The following is a 20,911-nucleotide window of genomic DNA, read 5'->3' as shown; positions in this document are numbered from 1 at the left end:
CGTGTCCTTTCTTTTCTCTTCCAGTAATTTCCAAAGCACAGCCCCTAAGTGATTCTGATGGCAACTTTACTTGATCATGGTGCATGCATCCAGATCATATGATGGCAACTTTCATAATCAAATTTACACCCACTTTAACTCAGACACATTTGTTATAACCCACAAAATAATGATTATTCATTTAGTATTAATACGATCAACTATGAATATATATACCCAAAAAAATAAATAAATAAAACATCTCCAAAATCTTTCTTTGGATTCAATCTTCGAAAAGTTGATAAATTTGGTCAGGAGAATGTTACCCAGGTTTCATCTTATTGATCACAACTCAAGTTTTCCTCAGCAATTGAAAACTAGGAAATGCCAGAAAAAAAACAATCCAAGCATCCATTACTATTGAGAAGTAGGGAATAAGCAGCTTTACGAGCTGTAGGCAAAATAGAAAATGATCGCCCTGAACAATCTATTGTATTATTTAATCTTTTCAAACAGCTTTGGCGCAACCTGCATGCATTCAGCACGACCAATTTCAGATTCAGTTACAGAATAAAAAAGACAACCACCCTTAAAAGACGAGTGCAGTAAGTAATACTTACACATTTATCAATACAAGACCAATAGTCGAAGTATTGGCCAGTGCAGTGCTTGTTCCCACTTTCATCGCCTTGGATTCTCTTCACACATGCCTGCAGTTGCAATCCACCATTAACAAAACAAAAACTGAAATCAACAGGAAGGTTATCAAACTAAAGTTATGCGTTGCTTTTCTGATATAATACAAGAAGTTAGGAAATAATCACATGAAAAAATGCCAATCAACTTAACCAGTATACACTATTTCTTTGCTTGAATACTTTCTTTCTTTTCATTGATTTGATATCACAACAAGAGCCAAAAGGATAAACATCACTCACTGTATTCAAGTCAGGGCTGGTTATATGTCAAGGAAATAAGTTAGCAGCTCAGTAAGTATTTGACTCATGAGCACGAAGAGGAAAAAGTAGGGCAAACCAGTAACTCCTCCACTTCAACCCGAAATATCACTAGATTTTTCTAGCAAATTCTAGTAAGTCCGACATGTTAAACCACCACAATCCAGTCGTCAAATACAAATCAAATACGTGTTAGTATATTTAAGCAGGGAACTATTTCTAAGACACTCCGTACTACTAGATCATAGCACACCTTATATTCAAGTAATGGCTTCACACATTTTGGCATGCAAGCCTCTTCAAGAAGCTTCTTCGGATCAACAGCTTCCTCGTCTGCCCTGAAATGATTGAAAAAGGAAAAGGAATAAGCTTGTTAACATTTGGCAGCACTGATATAAAAAAAGACAGCTAGTTAGGTCTGGTGAAGCTGCAATGCTGTAAGCAAATGAATTAAGATTACGAAGTTGATGCACATTTGAAGAAATTTCATCTGCATTCTAATGAAAAAAAAATTGTTTCATCTGTTTCCAAGTGGATACAATTATAAATCTGTTCCTTAAAAAATAAAGGAAAAACAAGACCATTATAATCCAATAACTGGATATGATTAAGAAACTTTACTTGAATATTTTATCACCACTAACATAAACCGTCTTCCACTTTCAAGAATTATACTGCCACAATATCATCAATCAGTATGACAATAGTAAACTATTCCCTGTTGAATATCGAGGTTAAAGAAACATTTAACAAGAAAAAAAAATGATGATCAAAAGCATCACAGCTAGTATAAACTACTTTGATAAGTCAGATAATGTCATAGATTGAAATTCTCCACTCCAAGCATAATTTCCCATACACGACAGATCAATCATTTGCATGCAAGTCATCTCAAATATCATGTAGTCACTACTTTGAATTGTTTGGATATCAGGACATCAGCAACACCACTTGATTGTAATAAATACATTATCTGGTTATTGAAAAGCACTAGATAAAAAACGAATTCCAGCCTGACTATAAATTAAGCTATCATGAAAAGTTCAGATTTTGTCAAGCTTACTGCATTAACTAGATTAAAGAATATGCAAGTGACCAAATCTGAAGAAAATATGAAGCAAAGTCATTATTCAAAATGTTATCCAGAGATGAGGTAAATTAACCCTGAATATTGGCTTCATTACTTTGTATGGCATTTCTAAATGATATTAAACTTAACACTTTTGACTGGAGGAGCTGACATCATAATAAAATTCAAATACCATTTTAAATGTGACCTAAAAATGAATGCTTTCAACATACAGCGAAAGCAAAAAAGAAGCTATTAGAAATCAAAGCGTTGTTATCTGAATTCTTGAAAAAAAGGGAATGATGAGATATGTGGAAAGCGCTAGACTTTGTATAACTAAACTTTTTATGTGATAATGAGTCCCTTTATGCCAGCACTGGAAAAATATGCAATAAGATAAATGCCCGCAGCTACGAACAAGGACAGAAATGAAAAGCAAAAATTATTGTCTACTATATGAGCTTCAAGCAAAAATATTCAAGGGGAAAAAAAAAGAATTACACACCTTTTTTTACATAACAGGCACACAGTCAACAAGCAGGCAAATTTTCCTTTGGCAATTGACATTAGTGCCATCCTCTCTTTTATGCATGGGCAGATTATGTAAAAGTGATTATGTTCAGCCTTAAGTCCAAACAATTATTTGTTCAATATCTGCTATAAACACACATGTACGCTAATTTTGATAACAAAACAGTCACACAAATCTACAAGTGACTTGAAAAGGACAAACAATATCTTTTAGGAAAACAAAAGGCAGAAAAGAATTTCATATTATGAAGCATCTAAACTACTACTGTTTCAGAATACTAGTATTATAGGGGAGTAATTTCCTAACTGCTTGATTATTATATTGCAAATACTTTAGCAGGACCAAGTTCTATGTTCTTGCAATTTGAAGTGTCACTCATCATAGATGCCAAGTGGATTAGTTCCAATCCTAGTAATCGATGACTTAACTAAAAATCAGTTAGAAACTGAGAGAATTTAAACAGCTAAAAATGCTTAAAGCAAAGAAATGGCAATTAAAGAGCAAAAAATAACATAAAAATAACACATGAAGGTATTGCTATAAGTTTCTTACATGGAAAATGAGAATAACTCCAACAAGCACGCAAGGAAAGGAGCTAGTCCAGCCACCTGCCAGATTGTTGCCAAATAGAAAGGGCAGTATCAGCACTATCTTGCTTAAGCACCAAGTGAAGTGCTAGTTTGAATAAGAATATAATCAAATTTCAATCATCAAGTGACAACAATTTCATGCCGTGCATACTTCGCTCGCATCATACGTTAACCTTTCACCATAGATAGCTAATTTTATATAAAGCAAAAGTTAGAAAAACATCAATTTTCAAGATTAAAGAACAAAGCAAAAACCGAGGCTTTTTCTCAGCCCCTAAATCTGGCTATTGATTTTAAGCCAAAATGACCAAAAATTTGGTGCAGGCGTTAAATAAATAATATATTACTGGAATTAACCCATCAAGATATAGATCCATAAACAGAAAAAAAAAAAAAAAAAAAAAACTAATTCTACAACAGAAAGTACGATCATCGAGGACCCAGAAATACGAAACCCACCAAACCTTCTACAAATCAGTAAATGATAACTCGACAAATCTGTTTCCTGACAGATGACGAGGACGATAGGTAAAACCTACTGAGAGGGAGATGAAAGCACACCTGCGAGAAATGCTAAACTTGAGCACCCGCTCAGAGAGCTTGATTTTTTTGGAAACGAAAGTTCGGGACAAGGGATGTGAAGGGGAGATTGGCAGATCAATAGGGAGAAGGCGAGAGAAGTTGGGGAAAATTAGAGCGCTAAAAAATGAACAAAAGCCCAAAAGGAGATGTCTAGATCTAGGGTTTTTTCTTATTTCTAAATTTTTGATAAATTACAAAGCTACACCTTAAATTTTATCAAAACTTAAAATTGGCACATTTAATTTTTTTAAGGAAATATCAATTTACTCTTTAAGAGTTAACCATCTAAAATATTTAATACAACATTTGAAATAAAAAATGTAATTCATGTCATTACTTTGATTTTTATATTTTTTTATCCAAAATAATTTTAGAACAAATTGCAAATGTATCTAATAAAAAAATTTGTAATACATGAAAAAAAATAACTAATGACATGATAAGTAATATCATATTAATAAAATAATGCTCTTTATCTTTTTTATTCAATATTTAAAGTATTTTTTTTTTCCGAATAAAGCATTTAACTCCTTTGAAATGAGAAACGAAGAATGAGACACATGACATTGGAGGATCGATGTTTAAGATGCAATAATGGGGCGCTGAAGTATAATTTCTACTATCTAATTCACGTTATCTATAATTATTTTATCTCAAGTCATGTATAAATTAATTTTATTAATTATAAATCTATTAATACTTTTTTTTTCTCTTCTTATTAACAAATGAATCAATGATAATCTTAAAGTTAATATGAACATACATTGAATTATTTTTTGGAGGATCATCTTTTCAACAATTGCTTGGCTCTTGTAAAAAAAAAAATAAATGATTTTATTTATGATAATATTAATGGAGATTATCAAAATTGTCTTGAAATATCAAGAAACTCAATTATGCCCCAATCCACAAACGTTATCTAATGATATGAGAATGTATCTTTGGATTAACTAGAAACTTTCGCTATCTAAATTATTCAAGCTTAGTATAAATAAGTGTGAATGTAATGATCATGATGGCGTGTCTGTTGGTGACCTTGTATAGGACTATAGAGGCACTTGAATTACTAGTTACATGGTTAATCCTGACATTCGTTACCAAAACAATGTGGAGTTGTAGAGGTATTTAGAAATTTATAAGTTGTCTCTATAAAGAAAATTTACTATTTAATTATTGAGATAAACTCCTTCTATACTAGAGATTTAGTTAAAAGACTCCAAAGTGAAGAGAGATCAACAGTCGCTTTCATATTCAACTGTAAAACTTGCTTAATAAGGAACCAGATGTCCAAATTTTGCATATTTACCAGGAATGTAATATTTGCGCTGCATTTTTTACTTCACATGTCCATAACATTTTATATAGAACTACTATTATAGAAAGACTTTTAGAGAATTAAAAAATTCATATCTATCTTAATATTTATGATGATGTTGAATCAAGAATGACAGTCTAATTATTTTTTGGTTCTCGCATTTATTGTATCTTAAGAAAAAAAATGAATTATGTACATGTATGATAACACATTACCCATCATAAAGTGAATATTGTTGTTAAAACATATGAATAATCATTATTTAAGTGGGTAGTGCTTTTAAAAAGATTAAAGTGATTATTATATTACTTATTTAACATTTATCTGATAACAAACATATTACAGTCGTCAAACCATTATTGCTACCACCACCATTCTTATTATTTTTGTCATATTTGTTATGGTTATCTCAATCACCACCGTTACTCTTTTAATTTATACAATTGTTGACTATTACCATTATAATTGTTACTGTTGTTGCCAATATTAATATCATTATCGTAATTGTTCTACTACCACCACCACCACAATTATATTTTTAATATATTTATTATTAACACTATTATCATCACAACTACTTCTTATACTGGTGTCATATTGAACACTATAATCATTATTTTATTATTTAAACTAATATTATTGTTATTAATACTTTAATTTTTTTTATTGGTAACACTTTTATGATTATATTAATATTAATTTATATACTAAATTATTTAAAATTAAAATTTTATTGTTTAATTTTTTAGATATCTTTATTTAATGAGACGTAATATATAAATTTATATATGATATAAGTGGAACTCAATTCTTGACTATAGAACAAAACGCAAATAACCAATGTTCCAAAGTTCATTTAATAATTTTCTTCAACTACCTTAGCAGCCCTACTTTTTGCCCTACCATATGCTTAACGAAGTACTAGTTATGTAACAAATCAAACAAACACAGCCTTACCCAAAAGAAAAAAAAAAAAAAAAAAAACAAACACACTTCTATTTTGTGATTTCATTACTTCTAGATCTCCATTAACATACTTTTTGTTAGATGATTTTAACCTTTTTTATTTTAATCTTTTGCGTAATCTATAAAGGAACCTGTAACCAGGTGTAAAGGCAATATGATTGTGCTGAGCGGGGGCCACTGCCAACCCCTAACAGAGCCGACTTGGGGAGACATGGTCAGCTCTCATGGTTCTGTTCCCACCGTCATAGCCGCCCTGCTCTAGTCATTGGTCATAAAGTTTAGTCGTCAAATTCAATTTATTACAACCTAAAATACGCTTGCCATGATTCACCAGCTCACAACACAGCATTACCCAGATCTGTAATAATAGAGTCGCCCTGAACTAAGGACTTTTGTTGGATTCCAAAAAACAAAACAAGATTCTTCTTTTCTCTTTGTTTGTTTTTTTTTGTTTCAAGTGGGAAAAAGCCAAAAGTCTCTGTTTGGTGGTAAAAAATAAAAAGAAGGTCCTTCAAAGGTTTCATATTTTCATTTTTGACCCAAATCACACTCTTTTAAATCTCCGAATCCTCTAAATTGACACCTAACCTTCCCTTTCTCTTTTCTGCTTCAGTTTTCAGCTGCCCGTTCTTCTTCTTCTTCTCCTTCTCCTTCTCCTTCTCCTTCTTATTCGTTTTCAGAGGCGGAGGCTTTGTAGTTTTCGGTTAATCAAGGTAAGTTTTTATCTGTGTCTTTGGTTTCCTCTTTCGGTTTTCTCTGATCCAGCCCTTTCAATCATTTTTTTGTAGATTCTTACTAAATTACTATGACAAGTGTTTTCTTTTTATAGCCAAAATTCCTACTTTGGGCTTGTAAATTTCACCCTTTACCTTGTTTGCTTTTCAGCTATTTTTAATCGATTGGGAAATTTTCAAGCCTGAACTCTTGTGATCTCTAATCTAATCTATATCTGTTTCGTCTGGGTATTTGCTAAGTTGGCAGTATCTTTTATTATTTGATTTATTATGAGTTGAAGATGTAATAAGAAAAATGTTTTGGCTGTTTTATCACCATAATGTTTTACTTCTTCTGATATTGATCTGGGTATTATTAAAAAGTTGTAAGCTTTGATTCATTAAGTTGAGCATCATTTTTCAGGCTTCTATACATGTTTGTTTTCTTCAGTATATTCGGGTCTCTTGTGTTCCTTAGAGATAACCAGCAATTCTTGTCATCTTTTTTTGCACACCCCTGGTTTTAGATTGATGATAATGATTGAAATGATCTTGCATGTGACCTTGAAACTAATTTAGTTGATTCCCCTTTTAAGAAGTTCAAAGAGATGTTTTCTTCTTTATGAAATTCAAGTTTGGATATGAATCCTTAGAAAAGAAATGTTTTGGTTTTTAAGTTCCGAATTTATACTTAAAGATTTCCATCGTTCATAAATTTGTATCTAATATTTCATTGAGTTTCATGATCACCACAGTCTACTTTTCTCTGTGCAGGGATTATAAAATATGGCAGATGCAGAGGATATTCAACCACTTGTTTGTGACAATGGAACTGGAATGGTCAAGGTTAGTGAGTTAATATTTTGTGATTTAATAGCTTGCACAAGTTCAAAGTTTTCTCATAATTATGCCAGCTGTGCTTCCTTCTATCGGTGACCTTTTTATTTGAATGTTTAAAATAACATTAAAGCACATATCCACTTTATTAATATATACATGTGGCACACGTGCATACATATATAGATTTATATTGCATTATAAGGTCTTATATTTTGTTTCTGTGTATTGTAAGGGTAGATGATATAGCAGAGACTTATCCCATACCATTTTTTTATAGATTGTGAGCTTCAATATGATGTCCAAATAACATTCTTGAAGATAATGAAAGCTGTTCTTAATCAATGTAAAATATAAAAATTGCTAATATTTCTAAACAATCCAATATTTATAGGCTGGGTTTGCTGGGGATGATGCTCCAAGGGCAGTATTTCCAAGTATCGTAGGGCGACCTCGCCATACCGGTGTTATGGTTGGGATGGGTCAAAAAGATGCATATGTTGGTGATGAAGCTCAGTCTAAACGAGGTATTCTCACATTGAAATACCCTATTGAACATGGAATAGTTAGCAACTGGGATGATATGGAGAAGATTTGGCATCACACTTTCTACAATGAGCTTCGGGTTGCCCCAGAAGAACATCCGATACTTCTTACTGAAGCACCACTTAATCCCAAGGCCAATCGAGAGAAAATGACCCAAATCATGTTTGAAACCTTCGACGTGCCTGCTATGTATGTCGCCATCCAGGCTGTTCTTTCACTTTATGCCAGTGGTCGTACAACAGGTTTGTGTTGATACTTAGAAATTGTTAGTTTCTTGTTTAAATTTTGGATCACCACATTTGATATAACTCAAGCTAACTCTTGGAAGTCTTACTTTTGGTATTGGAAGCCTTGTTCTTGGGTAAAAATTAGATTGATATCTTTCAGAATTAGTTATTAATGTCACATTCGTAAAATTTCTTTTATACTTAAGTGAATGTATGGAATTTGGGTAAAATTTAGGAATTGAATAGATAGGGAGAGCACACTTGTAGTTTTTAATGCCCCCCCACCCGAAATTGCTGATACGTTCTAACTATATCACTTGGATATGTGAATAGGTATTGTCTTGGATTCCGGTGATGGTGTGAGCCATACTGTCCCTATTTATGAAGGTTATGCTCTTCCCCATGCTATCCTCCGTCTAGATCTTGCTGGCCGTGACCTTACTGATGCTTTGATGAAGATCCTCACCGAGAGAGGATACTCTTTCACCACAACTGCTGAGCGGGAAATTGTTCGTGACATAAAGGAGAAACTTGCTTATATTGCCCTTGATTATGAGCAAGAGTTGGAGACTGCTAAGAGCAGCTCTGCAATTGAAAAGAGTTATGAGTTGCCTGATGGGCAAGTAATCACCATTGGAGCAGAACGATTCCGTTGCCCAGAAGTGCTCTTCCAGCCCTCACTCATTGGAATGGAAGCTGCTGGTATCCATGAAACAACATACAACTCCATCATGAAGTGTGATATAGATATTAGGAAGGATCTGTATGGTAATATTGTTCTCAGTGGTGGGTCAACCATGTTTCCGGGTATTGCTGATAGGATGAGCAAGGAAATTACAGCCCTTGCCCCCAGCAGCATGAAGGTCAAGGTGGTTGCACCTCCTGAGAGGAAGTACAGTGTCTGGATCGGAGGATCCATTTTGGCTTCTCTCAGCACCTTCCAACAGGTAAGTTTTGTGCTTGGTCCTATTGATATTCTGAAATAATTGTATCGCGATTGTCCTTGATTCTTGAAGTTAGTTCTGTACGTAAGTTATGTTGTTAGAATTCCGTTGCCAATAACTTGTTTCCTGTCGCACAGATGTGGATATCCAAGGGTGAGTACGATGAATCTGGTCCAGCTATTGTTCACAGGAAGTGTTTCTAAGTCGGGTCAAGCGGAGAACAGACGAGTTATCCTATTCATCTGGTAGTCTTTGGGGTCATATCCAAATTTTCAGTTTAGTTAAACTTTTGAAGCTTTGGTTTATAGGTAGAAAAATATATTGGTGTCTCAGATGTTTGGAGTTGTAAACTTTTGAGTATATTATGCTTTGTCATTAGGTTTTGGAAAGCAAAGTTAATAATGTTGGCAGTGAGTGGGATATATATAATTATATAGACTTCTTTTCTTCTGGAAATTGGAGTGTAATTTTGATTGACTATGGTCTTATGGGTTTTTTTTATTGGACCATGAAAGTTTAGGTTTGCTCTGTGTTAGAAGAGAATCAGGAAGGTAAGTTTTTATGGTTTTCATTTTATGCCATAGTGGGATTTTGTTTATATTAACTGTAAGAATTAAGTCTTTACCTGAGTGTGGATATTGCTTATATTTTTGTCTTGTGTTATTTATTTATTTATTTATTTTCTTCAATAAAGGAAAGATACATTTGATTTTAATTACTCAAGTGGGGTGGTCAGGGTGGGTGTTATAATTTTATTTTTGATGTATCAAGGGCTTGGTTAATTTGAATTGGAAGTTTGAACAATTGATTGTTTATTGCTTCAAAGGAAATCAATTCAACAAGTTTGAATTGGGATTGACCGAACTGGGTGAAACACTACTTCTTATGCTCTTCTTCCAGTATTATCCAGCTTCAGACAATACTGAAATGTATATATATATATATATATATATTCCACCACCAAAGAACTTGATGTACCCCTTCACCCACATTTCTTAAAATCCTCTTTGGTTCTCATGGATACCTGGCATAAGGTTTAACAGTAGAGGTGAACCATCTGAAAATGTGAGGGGAAAAATAGTTTATGGCAGCTCGTGGAATGATGATTGTCAAAGCTAAATTCAATAGTATCACTTTGCTTGCTTTATGTAAGTTGATTAGCCAAGATCAAACATCTAGTGGGTCAATCACTATTTCAAATATAGAACAATATCTCGTCGGACGATAAAAAATAGAGTGATCTGATTGCTTACTATGATAAAGAAAATCGTATTTAATGGCAAAATAAAGAGGTCCGTAGATGCTAGAAAAGATTCAAGAAACTTAACAACACAATTAATGAAATTATGATTTTGATGAATAATTAAACTACTCAAACATTATATTATTTGTATCGCATTCTCGTTCCGATTCCATAAAGTTGAATTTGAATGGAACATGAAGAAGAATAAGATTGTCGCTTTCATTCAAACTTTATCACATGTAGTCTATGTAACAGCTCCGAAATTTTAAAATGAAATATGTGTATTTAAAAAGGTTAAATGCGGAAGCGTAATAAAAATTTTGATTAACATCCCTTACACTAAAACCAAAAACGTGCCCAAAGTATAAAAAAACGAACTAACTAAAAGAGAAACTCGAAAATAAAAGCTATAAATATAACTATGGAGTCTTCAGGCGTCCCCTTCGCCGTCTTCCTGCGGAACGGGCTCGGGAACAATGTCTTCCTGATCTGAAATGATTAAATAAGGAATGAGCTACACCAGTCCAGTAAAGACATCACACTATCTCACCGTCACGGAGGTAAAGGTGAGTAGAAAACACAAAAAGACCAATGGAGCATAATTTACAACAAATTCTTTTATCAATAATAAAATCATTTACTATCCACTTACCTCGGTAAAATTCATAAAACAATATACGAAATTAATAACATTATCATCATCATGAAATCATATGAACTGTATAACATAATACTTATCACGCCTTTTGCAATTCAATCATTACACAACATATTTTTCCTCATTTACTAGCCTACTAGTATCCATGGGGATCCATAGGAGTCCCGCTACCCGTGAACCCTTAACACTTGTAATCAGATTCCAGGGCCATCCCTATACCCCGTCCGGTATGGGCGTCAAAACTATAAACCTCAATACCCCGTCCGGTATGAGGGTAAAACGGGCCGTCGCCATACCCCGTCCGGTATGGGCGCCATACCCCGTCCGGTATGGGTGCCAAAACACATAAGGTCTCCATACCCCGTCCGGTATGAGAGACCACAATCCCGGTAGGGTTCCCTACGGACCCGGTCCGTCCACCATCTCCCAGGATATCTAGTTAAGCTGACCACATTATACAATTATCAATTTACATAACATTTCATTCTCCTTTTCCTCAGTCAGCATCATCAATTCATACACAAACAAGCAAACCAGTAATTTATGCCAAACAAGACAACATACAAAATCGGGTTCTCAGTCATTCAACCCATAATCAATAAAACAATAATATATGCACACGAAACTATGAAATGAAAACATCAGACCTCATACTGCATTTAAAACCGTAAAATAGGTCAAACAACAGCTAACCAACAAACACACCAGACTCAGGCTCCATTAGCGACCTTAAACAATTTCACACATATGTTGATTCATGAAATACCGTTTTATCATTTATTGAACTTTAATACCATGATAGGAAATAGAGTGAGGGGTCCTTACTTGTTTCGGAGTCTGAATACGGCTCTACAGTGTGCCAACAGGCTGTCCCTAATTTTTCCTGAATTTTTTCCGGGGAACTGAAACGCACTACTGGTACCTGCACGTGTCCCAAAAATCCCAAATTAGACCTAGAGCCCCTTTCGGCCAATATCGCAATTCCGGCATGGCGGCTCCGCCGTGCTCCGGCGATGGCAAGCGGCGGCGATTCGCCTCGGGTTGGCCGTTTTCGGTCGTTTCCGGCCGAATTCGGCCACACTTGCATCGGTCTCTGCGATAAAACAACCCTAGGGCCCTCGGGGGGCAAAAAAAATTACGAAAAATCGAAGTTTACCGGCGGTGGTGCTCTCGGGTGCGGCAGCTCTCCGGCAAGATTCGTGTTTTGGTGATTTGGCTCTGATCAACCTGTAGAGAAAAGAATGATGATCACGGTGATATAAAAATTGTATCAAACGGAGGTCGGGAAGGGCCTCATCGGAGGCAAAAATCGAGGAGGGGCGCGGCGGCGCCGCTGGGTTTCGGCCGTGTTTTCCGGCCGTTTGGCCGGGATTTTGGCTCCGATTTGGCCACAGGGGAACTCAGCATTGAAAAATGAGCTGGGGGTATGAAATTTACCTCGATTGGAGGTCGGAAAACTCCCCGGTGCAGCGGCGGGTGGCGGCGGCCGACTCCTCCGGCGTCTGGTTCGTCTTCTCCGGCGAGGGCAGGCGGTTATGGTTTTTGTGGTCAGGTGTGGGGGTTTTATTTATACCTTTTTACCTTTTAATCACAACCGTCCATCTTGATTAAATATGGGCCGTTCGTACTTGATTGAATCTGAACCGTCCGTGCGCACGCTTGATCTGGGCCGTCCGTGCGCACGCTTGATATGGGTCATCCGTGCGCGCGGGGACGCATCTGGGCCGTCCGATCGCGCGCACGCGGATCGCCCACGTGGCTCGTTCCCGGGTCAGCGTGGCCTTACCACGCGGCAAGTCCTGGTTGGCCAGGGCTACTGACTGGGCCGCTGACGTGGCTGCTGACGTGGCGTTGACGGGACACAATTTTTCTAAATTGCGTTTTGACTCCCGGTTTCTGATTTTCTTTTCAAAAATATCCACAGAATCCTAATTTCCACCCATTTTTCTTAAAATCAATTTCAATTAAATCCAAATAATATTTTTACCCAATTTTATCATTATTATTATTTTTATTTTTATTAAATTAAATTAAATTAAATTAAATAAATCAATTAAATTTTAAAAATTATAAAATAAACTAAATAAAATAAATTAGAAATTAAAAATAATAATAATAAAAATTATAAAATCAGGGGGTGTTACAGTCTATATATTTCATGAATTTGATTTTGAACTTCGTGCTATTTATTGTTTTATTTTGTATAATATCATTCTCTCTCTCTCCATTTTTTTTTAAATAAAAAATTTAAATTGGTATAAATTTTTTATTTTTTATTTTTAAATATGGTTAACTTGAACATATATACTGAGAATTTGGGTTTTGAAAAACTTTTTAAATTAAATATTTTAAAATTAAAAAATCTATATATATATATTATGTTTATTGTTAATAATAAATAATTTCTATATAACATGTAAACTTAAAAGAAAGAATAATTCTTCCCATATTTTATTCTTCTCTCCACGATCTCATCTTTTTTTTTTCTTCCCTTTTTCCCTCTCTTCCTATCAACTAATATATTAATTGTTAAACCATCTTATTTTTAATAATTACAAGAATCGAATATACACACACACACACACACACACACACACACACACTCTGCAAAACGCATTTCCATCTTCTAACAATTAAATCAATCTACAAGTTTTTTATCGTGTAATAATTACCATTTATAATTTTAACAAAGTTTTTAGTTAAATATTTTTAATTTAAGTGAATAATAATTCTTTGTATGTATAGATAATGATTACAATTAATTAATTAATTAATTTTTCCATATCATAAACTTAAGTTGAATAAATTATAGATTATGTATGATCAAATTTAGGTGTATTGCAAATTCTAACTAAATTTCTAAATTCTATTATTCTGCCTTCTTTTTTTTTTTTTTGTCAGAACTTTTAAATAATTAATAGAAATATAATAACACCACCACTCGTATATTTTTACGTAACAATGATTTTCAGAATTACTTGGGTGTTGGTTGCTAACATGTCATCTCAATCCCACATTGGTATGAAAACTTTGCCAAGTCAAAGACTCTCTGTTTCCGATCTGGTTGCCACATATATATATATACATACATACATGGTGTTGGTCCAATTAAGCATCCTCACATTCTGGAAACCGAATAAGTCTCCCTTTTTGTTCCTTATTCTTTATTTGATAAAGTCACTTGTTTATTGATTATGTTTGAATTGAAAACATTCATCCCACATTAGCTCTTATATATATATATATATATATATATGGTGTCTATCCCCTAAATCAAATTCTTAGTAATTCTTTGCCGTGAAAAAAACAAGAGCAATCTGAGTAGCAGCCACTTTTAGTTGAAAAATAAAAAAATCGCCATGGATCATGCATCAGAGATGCGCTCCACTGATCTTATGACCATCACTCGTTTCGTTCTCAACGAGCAGTCCAGATACCCAGAGGCCAGAGGAGACTTCACCATCTTGCTCAGTCATATTGTTCTTGGCTGCAAATTCGTCTGCTCTGCCGTTAACAAGGTCTTTCTTCTTTTTCCCTTTTGTTTATCTTTTCTGGGTTTAGTTTTTAAGAGATTAAAGATATACATGACGAATATTGTAGGCTGGTCTGGCAAAACTCATAGGACTTGCTGGAGAGACTAATGTCCAGGTGAGTTTTACCCTTTGGGTAAATTGATCTAATTTGAGTAGGACCTTCTGTCATGTTTATTAATCCAGACATGGCGTTTTCAGGGCGAAGAACAAAAGAAACTCGATGTTCTATCCAATGAGGTCTTCGTCAAAGCTTTAATCAGCAGTGGGCGCACTGTAATTTTCTCTTTCTTAGAGTTTTTAATTAAGCTTTCTCTTAGTTTTGTCTTGATCAACGAGTTATTGTTGGAAAATGGTTGTGAACAAAGTTACCCAACTGGCTGGAATTTGTAAAAGAAAAAGAACACCTAAAGAGAAAAATTCATTAAATCAGGATTTGGTTTAATATATAATTTCATTACATAAAATCTTCAGTACAGATTCAGCTTTAGACATGGGTTTTATTTATTTTTGGTACTAATCCCATCTTGTTTTCAGAGTATTCTTGTTTCCGAGGAGGATGAAGAGGCTACATTTGTGGAGCCATCAATGCGTGGAAGGTTTCTTTTTCTCTGCCCTTTTAAGATACATATATATTTTATATTCTCAAAAACTGCAGATTTAAGTAAATTGTTCTTTCATTTTCTAATGATGCAGATACGCTGTCGTTTTTGACCCACTGGATGGATCCTCAAACATTGACTGTGGAGTCTCCATAGGAACTGTATATACCTCTTTTACATCTCCTTGCAGAATTTGGGATTAGGAGCCTTAACCTGCATACTAATCAATCTTTCTCAAAAACAGATCTTTGGGATCTACCTGGTGAAAGATAAAGAAAAGCCAACTGTGGATGATGTCCTGCAAGCAGGGAACAACATGTTAGCAGCTGGTTACTGCATGTATGGGAGCTCTTGCATGGTAAAACTACTCTGTTCTGCAATTTACATTTATAGAATTACATCAGCAAGATATTGTGTAATGTCATCAGGTCAGCCGTATCTATCACGTCTGTAAATAAGGATGTTTGTTTAACATTGGCGAACACTGAGGACATCCTCATAATAGTTATTTGAATTTTCGGAACTGCAGCTAGTTCTCAGCACTGGAAATGGTGTCAATGGCTTCACGCTTGATCCATCTCTTGGAGAGTTTATATTAACTCACCCTAACATCAAGGTATGCAGATTGATTTCGCTTCACTGAATTACCCTAGCAAGAAAAGATATTGGCATCAGACATGCTGAATATTGTAATTTTTAGCAGATCCCAAAGAAAGGGAAAATCTATTCAGTAAATGAAGGAAATGCCAAACACTGGGACAAGCAAACTGCCAAGTATGTTTAACTGATTAACCATCTTTTTCTATTTACTTATATACGTAAAATTCCCTTACATAGTTTCTGCTCCAGATATGTCGAAAAATGTAAGTTCCCAGAAGATGGTTCAGCGCCAAAGTCTCTTCGCTATGTTGGAAGGTATAAATCAATCAAACTTATCTATGAAACTTACTAAAATTTACCACATTCTATAGCACCATGCATGTCCGCATTAGATTTTAAAATTTGCTATTGATCATCAGCATGCAATCTATAGTTTGTGAAAGAAACACTGGATTCTCAAATGTGTCATGATTTAAGCAAGATGGAGAGCGTCAGTACCTAATACATCTTCTTTTGATATATTCTGTGAGCATATCAGCAATAATATTCTTCATCCTTTTCTGTCTAGTTGAACTTGCTTTTCTGCAACCTGCAGTAGTTAAAAGCATATATGCTAACACAATTCATCAATGCAGCATGGTTGCTGATGTTCATCGGACATTGCTTTATGGTGGTATCTTTTTATACCCTGCTGATAAGAAAAGCCCTAGTGGAAAACTCCGGTATTGCATTGTTCTACATCATGGATCTTCTTGATAGAAGAACATATTTCTCTCTCTTTTTCTGTGTGTCTATTAGTTCATGCTTTAAATACGGATCTGATTCCATCCAAACAGGGTTCTGTATGAAGTCTTTCCAATGTCATACTTGATGGAGCAAGCAGGAGGTCAGGCATTCACAGGGAAGCAAAGGGTATCCATTACTTCTAGAACTTCTTATTAGCCACTACGCATAAGTTGTAAATCTTTCATTTGCTGTCAAGTTAGTTCTTTTAAAATGAATCTTAATCATTTAACTGATCTACTGAACTCCACAGTGAAAATCCGAACATGGTTTAACTAGGATAGAAGGTAACTCAATAAGCATGATAAAAACTAATCTCATATGAAATTCCACGCGAAATGAATTCTATTTGAACTAAATGTGAATTGTAAATGAATTCCCAAAATTTCTGCATTTGTTCCAAACATCTTCTAGAAAAATCACTTTCTATGAGGACTAGTTGCACCTTACAAATATTTTCTAGTTGATTTTCAAGCACCAATCTTGCAAGTGTTAAACTCATAAGGTCATTGGTGTTACAGGCACTAGACTTGGTTCCAAAGAAGATACATGAGCGATCCCCTATCTTCCTAGGCAGCTATGAGGATGTTGAAGAAATCAAAGCACTCTATGCTGCAAACGAAGAAAAATAATGCATGAACTCATACAGCTAGCGGCAGTGAAAGCCCGGGAGAGGGAGAAAAGGACAATCAAGAACACAGAAGATCCAATAAGCTTTTGAGTATTTGATACAAAACCTATCTGTATCTCTTAGTTTTTAGCAGGAAGAAATGGAGAGGGCATCACAAAGTTAAAGGTTCATAAGCCTTTGATTAGATGAATTTGTGTTGGAAAGTGATTTTTTTCTCTTACCAGAACATATCTCTCCACTCAATGAAAAATAGTATTGTTTTATTTGTTTATTTATTGGGATTGAAGGACTTTCTTTTTAAAGAAAAATAGTAATAGGATGTGAAGACTTGTTGATAACAAAATAATATATATTTTATCAAATAAAGATTGGGGCAGCTTTTGGTTTTAGTTTTTGCATTTAAAAGACACCTTCGCAACCAAACTGATGAAATAAAAGATGCTTTGACAATTAAAGATAAAAATATGTTTTTCATAAGTTAAAACACAAAAATTACAATTCGTAACTTTTAGAAACTGACCTTGATTTTTAATAGAAATCAATTATTTTTACCAAACATAACTTCTGTTTCTTTTAAGTGACAATTTTCGACTAAAAGTACTTTTAATGAACAACTATCGTTTAATATTACTTTTAAAATTTACAGCACAAGCCAAAGTCATCACAAATGTTGATAAGTCTCCTTTCAATTTCAACTGGCTTTCCATAGTAGCAATTCTTCTACTTGTAAGCTTCTTAGGTCATAAACATATAGTGCCTAAACATTAACTCCAAAAGACAAAAAGATATGCGAGGAAAATCTGCCATACGTTCATCTAAAAGCAAGTTATGATATATTCCTTAACAGTTATAACAATGGATACATGGGGAAAAAAGTATTTTGGCTGACAAAAACTATTGCTAGAACTAGAATTCATTGATAAATAAGAAACCTCCTTACACTCATTGAATCATTCATCAATTTTAAGAATCCAACTAAGTATATGTTCTCCTAACAGCTACATCATCAAGAAACATGAAAATATGGGCATTGAAAATGCTCACTTGATAAAGGCAATCTGGCATTTGCACACCTTCCCCAACCAAAAACAACATGAAACAGCAACATTTTCTTAGAAGATGACACTATGAAATGTCTGCATTGCTTGCAGAAGAAACAGAGCTTCTCCGAGGAGGACGGGATTGCTTCCTGAGGTAGGAGGAGTTCCATTCCCCACCATCCTTAGCATAATAATCCATTGGATAATCCTCATCAATGGAAGCACAGCTTCCATCTCCATTTCTACTCCCGCAACACGAAGAACCTCCACAACAGCTAGAATCCTCAGCCCGAGCTTTCTCCCACCACCCGGGTCTGGACCCAAGAGCAATCTCTGCCTCAAAAGGGGTTAACAGAGGCTTCTTAAATGCATCTCCCCAGTCAATGGACAGTCTTGGACATGCAATCTGAATCCAAGCATCCACAGAATCTTCGAACAAGCCAATCCGGCAGGGACTGATCTCCGACATCAAAAACACTGTGTAATCCAACCCTTTGTCCCTCATCTTCGTCTCTATCCTCTGTAACACCCTAGGATTCCCTTGTCTCCCCAGCGTCCCAAACACAATTCCCCAGTTCTTTGCTGCCATAGCCCTGGTTATCGCGCTCTTCCTTGTCTCCTTCATGCCCTTGTGATCATACTCCTCCAGTATCAGCCTACCCAGATATGGATCATACCTAAATGCCCTGATCCCAGGGTTAGCTATCATGAATGCTTCCAAATGAAACCTCCCGTCTGCAACGAACACCAAAACAGTTTCGCAAAGATCACCGATAGCAGAAACCTTCGGAGCCGTGCAACCAAGCACTTCACCCGCAGACAACGGCTTCGACTGCGGGATTAGTATCTTGAAACCGTGCTTTTCCAGCTCCGGCTTGGCAGCTCTAATGGCGGACGAGAACTGAATGGTGCCGGCCAGCACAAGGCGTTTGGTATTCGTGGGTTCGCCAAGATTGAGCAAGACGGTGTCAACTAGTCGGCGGACATCGATGGTAATCTCGACGAAGACGTAGAGGCAGGGGATCTTGGTGGAATCGATGGGAACGAGGCAGCTGTGGCCGAAATGGATGAGGAGATCGGCTGATAAGGCGGAGGCGGACAGGTCATCGACGCAGCAGGCTCCATAGGTGACGTCTCCGAGCACGAAGCATTGAGTAACGCCGGCGAAGGAAGTGAGAATGTCCGAGAGGATGAGGGAGTACATGAGCAAACCCTCGGGAAGTTGAAGGGCGATACGCTTGGCGCCCGTGGAGCGGACCCGCCAGACGCACTTGTGGACCTCGAAATTGTAGTTGGAGGGAAGGAGGGATATGGCAGCGTTGAGAGCTGAGTCGTTGAGGATTGAGTCCGGGATCTGGTTCTTCACGAAACGTTTCGGAGCCGGTTTCGGTTTGCTATCATCGTTGTTGCGAATAGTGGTACTTGGGTTTTGGCGAAGTTGAAGAGAAGAAGACAATTGATTGGTGATGGCGCCGGATTGATCCATTAACGGTGTTTCTAGATCGCCACTCAACTCACCAGCAATTGATTGATGAACGTTCAGCTGGTTTCTTCGTCATTGAACCGTACTCATCGTTATGTTAAGGAGAGGTGGCAAATTCCGGCTCTGGGTTTACCATAGGATGAGAAGATAAAATAAGGGTTTTGGACTTTCTTCAACCGCTCCCTGTAACTCGTAAATCTTCTTCTTCTTGTTTTTTCTTTTTCCTAATTTTTCGTTTTCAGAATTAATTTGTAATCCGGTGTTTGAAAGATGGACCAATTAATATACGGCAAGATAATTTAATGAGTTCATTTTTGTTTGAATCACTTTTTTTCGTGGTGTATATAGTGATAGATTATTAATTTTTTTTAAATTAGTTAATTGTTGAATATTTTTTCTTTCCGTTTTATCCTTGCAATTACCCTGGCTTCTCCTCTTCTCATTTGCTTATGCTTCTTTGGCTTTCATATTCTGCTTCTGCTTGTTGCAGAGAGTCTACACTGGCGTTTAAAACTTGTTTCGCCAAATATATTATCTATCAAGGTATGTATTGATTTTTGTGGTGTGTAATGGATTTCCTTGATTTTCTCATCTACTTCTGTTTATAATCTGTGAAATTCAAATTTTTTTGCTTATATTCAGGTATTCATCCGGTTCCCTCAACGCATATTGAAAAAAAGGTTTTTCTTGAGAAAAAAATAGGGGTCTCTATATAAAAATAACATAATAATCTAAGCATATAATAACAATTTTTCAAAGGTTACTACATAAATAAAAATGTAATGTACAAATTTTCAAATTAAGGAACTGTGTGTCAATAATAATGTTGTGGTCAGCTGTTAAGAAACAACCAACAGTACAAAATCCTCAACCTGCAATATGCACAGTCTTGTAGCAAATAAAAATTTATTGCGACGAATTTTCTTTTTGTTAACAGCCGCAGTTCCTTTATTGGAACACTTGTAAAGTCTTGATTGGTTGTAAAATTTTATAAATTGAAGACCTTTTGTTTTAAGAAGGATTGCACGAGCACAGTTTGCAGGGAAGGGTTTTTAACATGTCTTGTACTTCACTCGTGTGTAACA

At 35.4% G+C, this 20,911-nt stretch overlaps 4 protein-coding genes across 4 annotated transcripts; 2 read left to right on the top strand and 2 right to left on the bottom strand.

Annotated features, from left to right (window-relative positions):
* Positions 1-240: 240 nt before the first annotated feature.
* LOC110823881 (cytochrome b-c1 complex subunit 6-1, mitochondrial) lies at positions 241-3,755 on the bottom strand. The gene is made up of 5 exons (XM_088213940.1): positions 3,688-3,755; positions 3,089-3,154; positions 1,189-1,273; positions 600-689; positions 241-507 (listed from the first exon to the last, which is right to left on the bottom strand). Coding segments are annotated over exons 2-5 (210 nt in total). The 5' UTR covers positions 3,091-3,154; positions 3,688-3,755; the 3' UTR covers positions 241-474.
* A 2,768-nt stretch (positions 3,756-6,523) lies between these two features.
* On the top strand, positions 6,524-9,907 carry LOC110823605 (actin-2). The gene is made up of 5 exons (XM_022054018.2): positions 6,524-6,702; positions 7,477-7,548; positions 7,934-8,327; positions 8,646-9,259; positions 9,394-9,907. Exons 2-5 carry the CDS (start codon positions 7,489-7,491, stop codon positions 9,457-9,459), a joined length of 1,134 nt encoding a protein of 377 aa, XP_021909710.1. The 5' UTR covers positions 6,524-6,702; positions 7,477-7,488; the 3' UTR covers positions 9,460-9,907.
* Positions 9,908-14,269: 4,362 nt separating this feature from the next.
* On the top strand, positions 14,270-17,574 carry LOC148268947 (fructose-1,6-bisphosphatase, cytosolic-like). The gene is made up of 12 exons (XM_088213938.1): positions 14,270-14,675; positions 14,758-14,805; positions 14,889-14,963; positions 15,225-15,286; positions 15,384-15,450; positions 15,534-15,647; positions 15,819-15,905; positions 15,993-16,063; positions 16,139-16,204; positions 16,525-16,611; positions 16,726-16,801; positions 17,194-17,574. The coding sequence occupies exons 1-12, from the start codon at positions 14,517-14,519 to the stop codon at positions 17,302-17,304; spliced, it is 1,023 nt and encodes a 340-aa protein (XP_088070064.1). The 5' UTR covers positions 14,270-14,516; the 3' UTR covers positions 17,305-17,574.
* Positions 17,575-18,113: 539 nt separating this feature from the next.
* Positions 18,114-20,101, bottom strand: LOC148268946 (diphthamide synthesis DPH2 family protein). Its single transcript, XM_088213937.1, has one exon. It carries the CDS (start codon positions 19,827-19,829, stop codon positions 18,429-18,431), a length of 1,401 nt encoding a protein of 466 aa, XP_088070063.1. The 5' UTR covers positions 19,830-20,101; the 3' UTR covers positions 18,114-18,428.
* Positions 20,102-20,911: the final 810 nt, after the last annotated feature.

This window comes from Carica papaya, chromosome 2 (assembly GCF_054855325.1).
Source record: "Carica papaya isolate Zhongbai chromosome 2, ASM5485532v1, whole genome shotgun sequence".
In the NCBI taxonomy this organism is placed as follows: domain Eukaryota; kingdom Viridiplantae; phylum Streptophyta; class Magnoliopsida; order Brassicales; family Caricaceae; genus Carica; species Carica papaya.
Note: the sequence above shows the minus strand (reverse complement) of the source record. Positions and strands in the feature narration are given on the sequence as shown.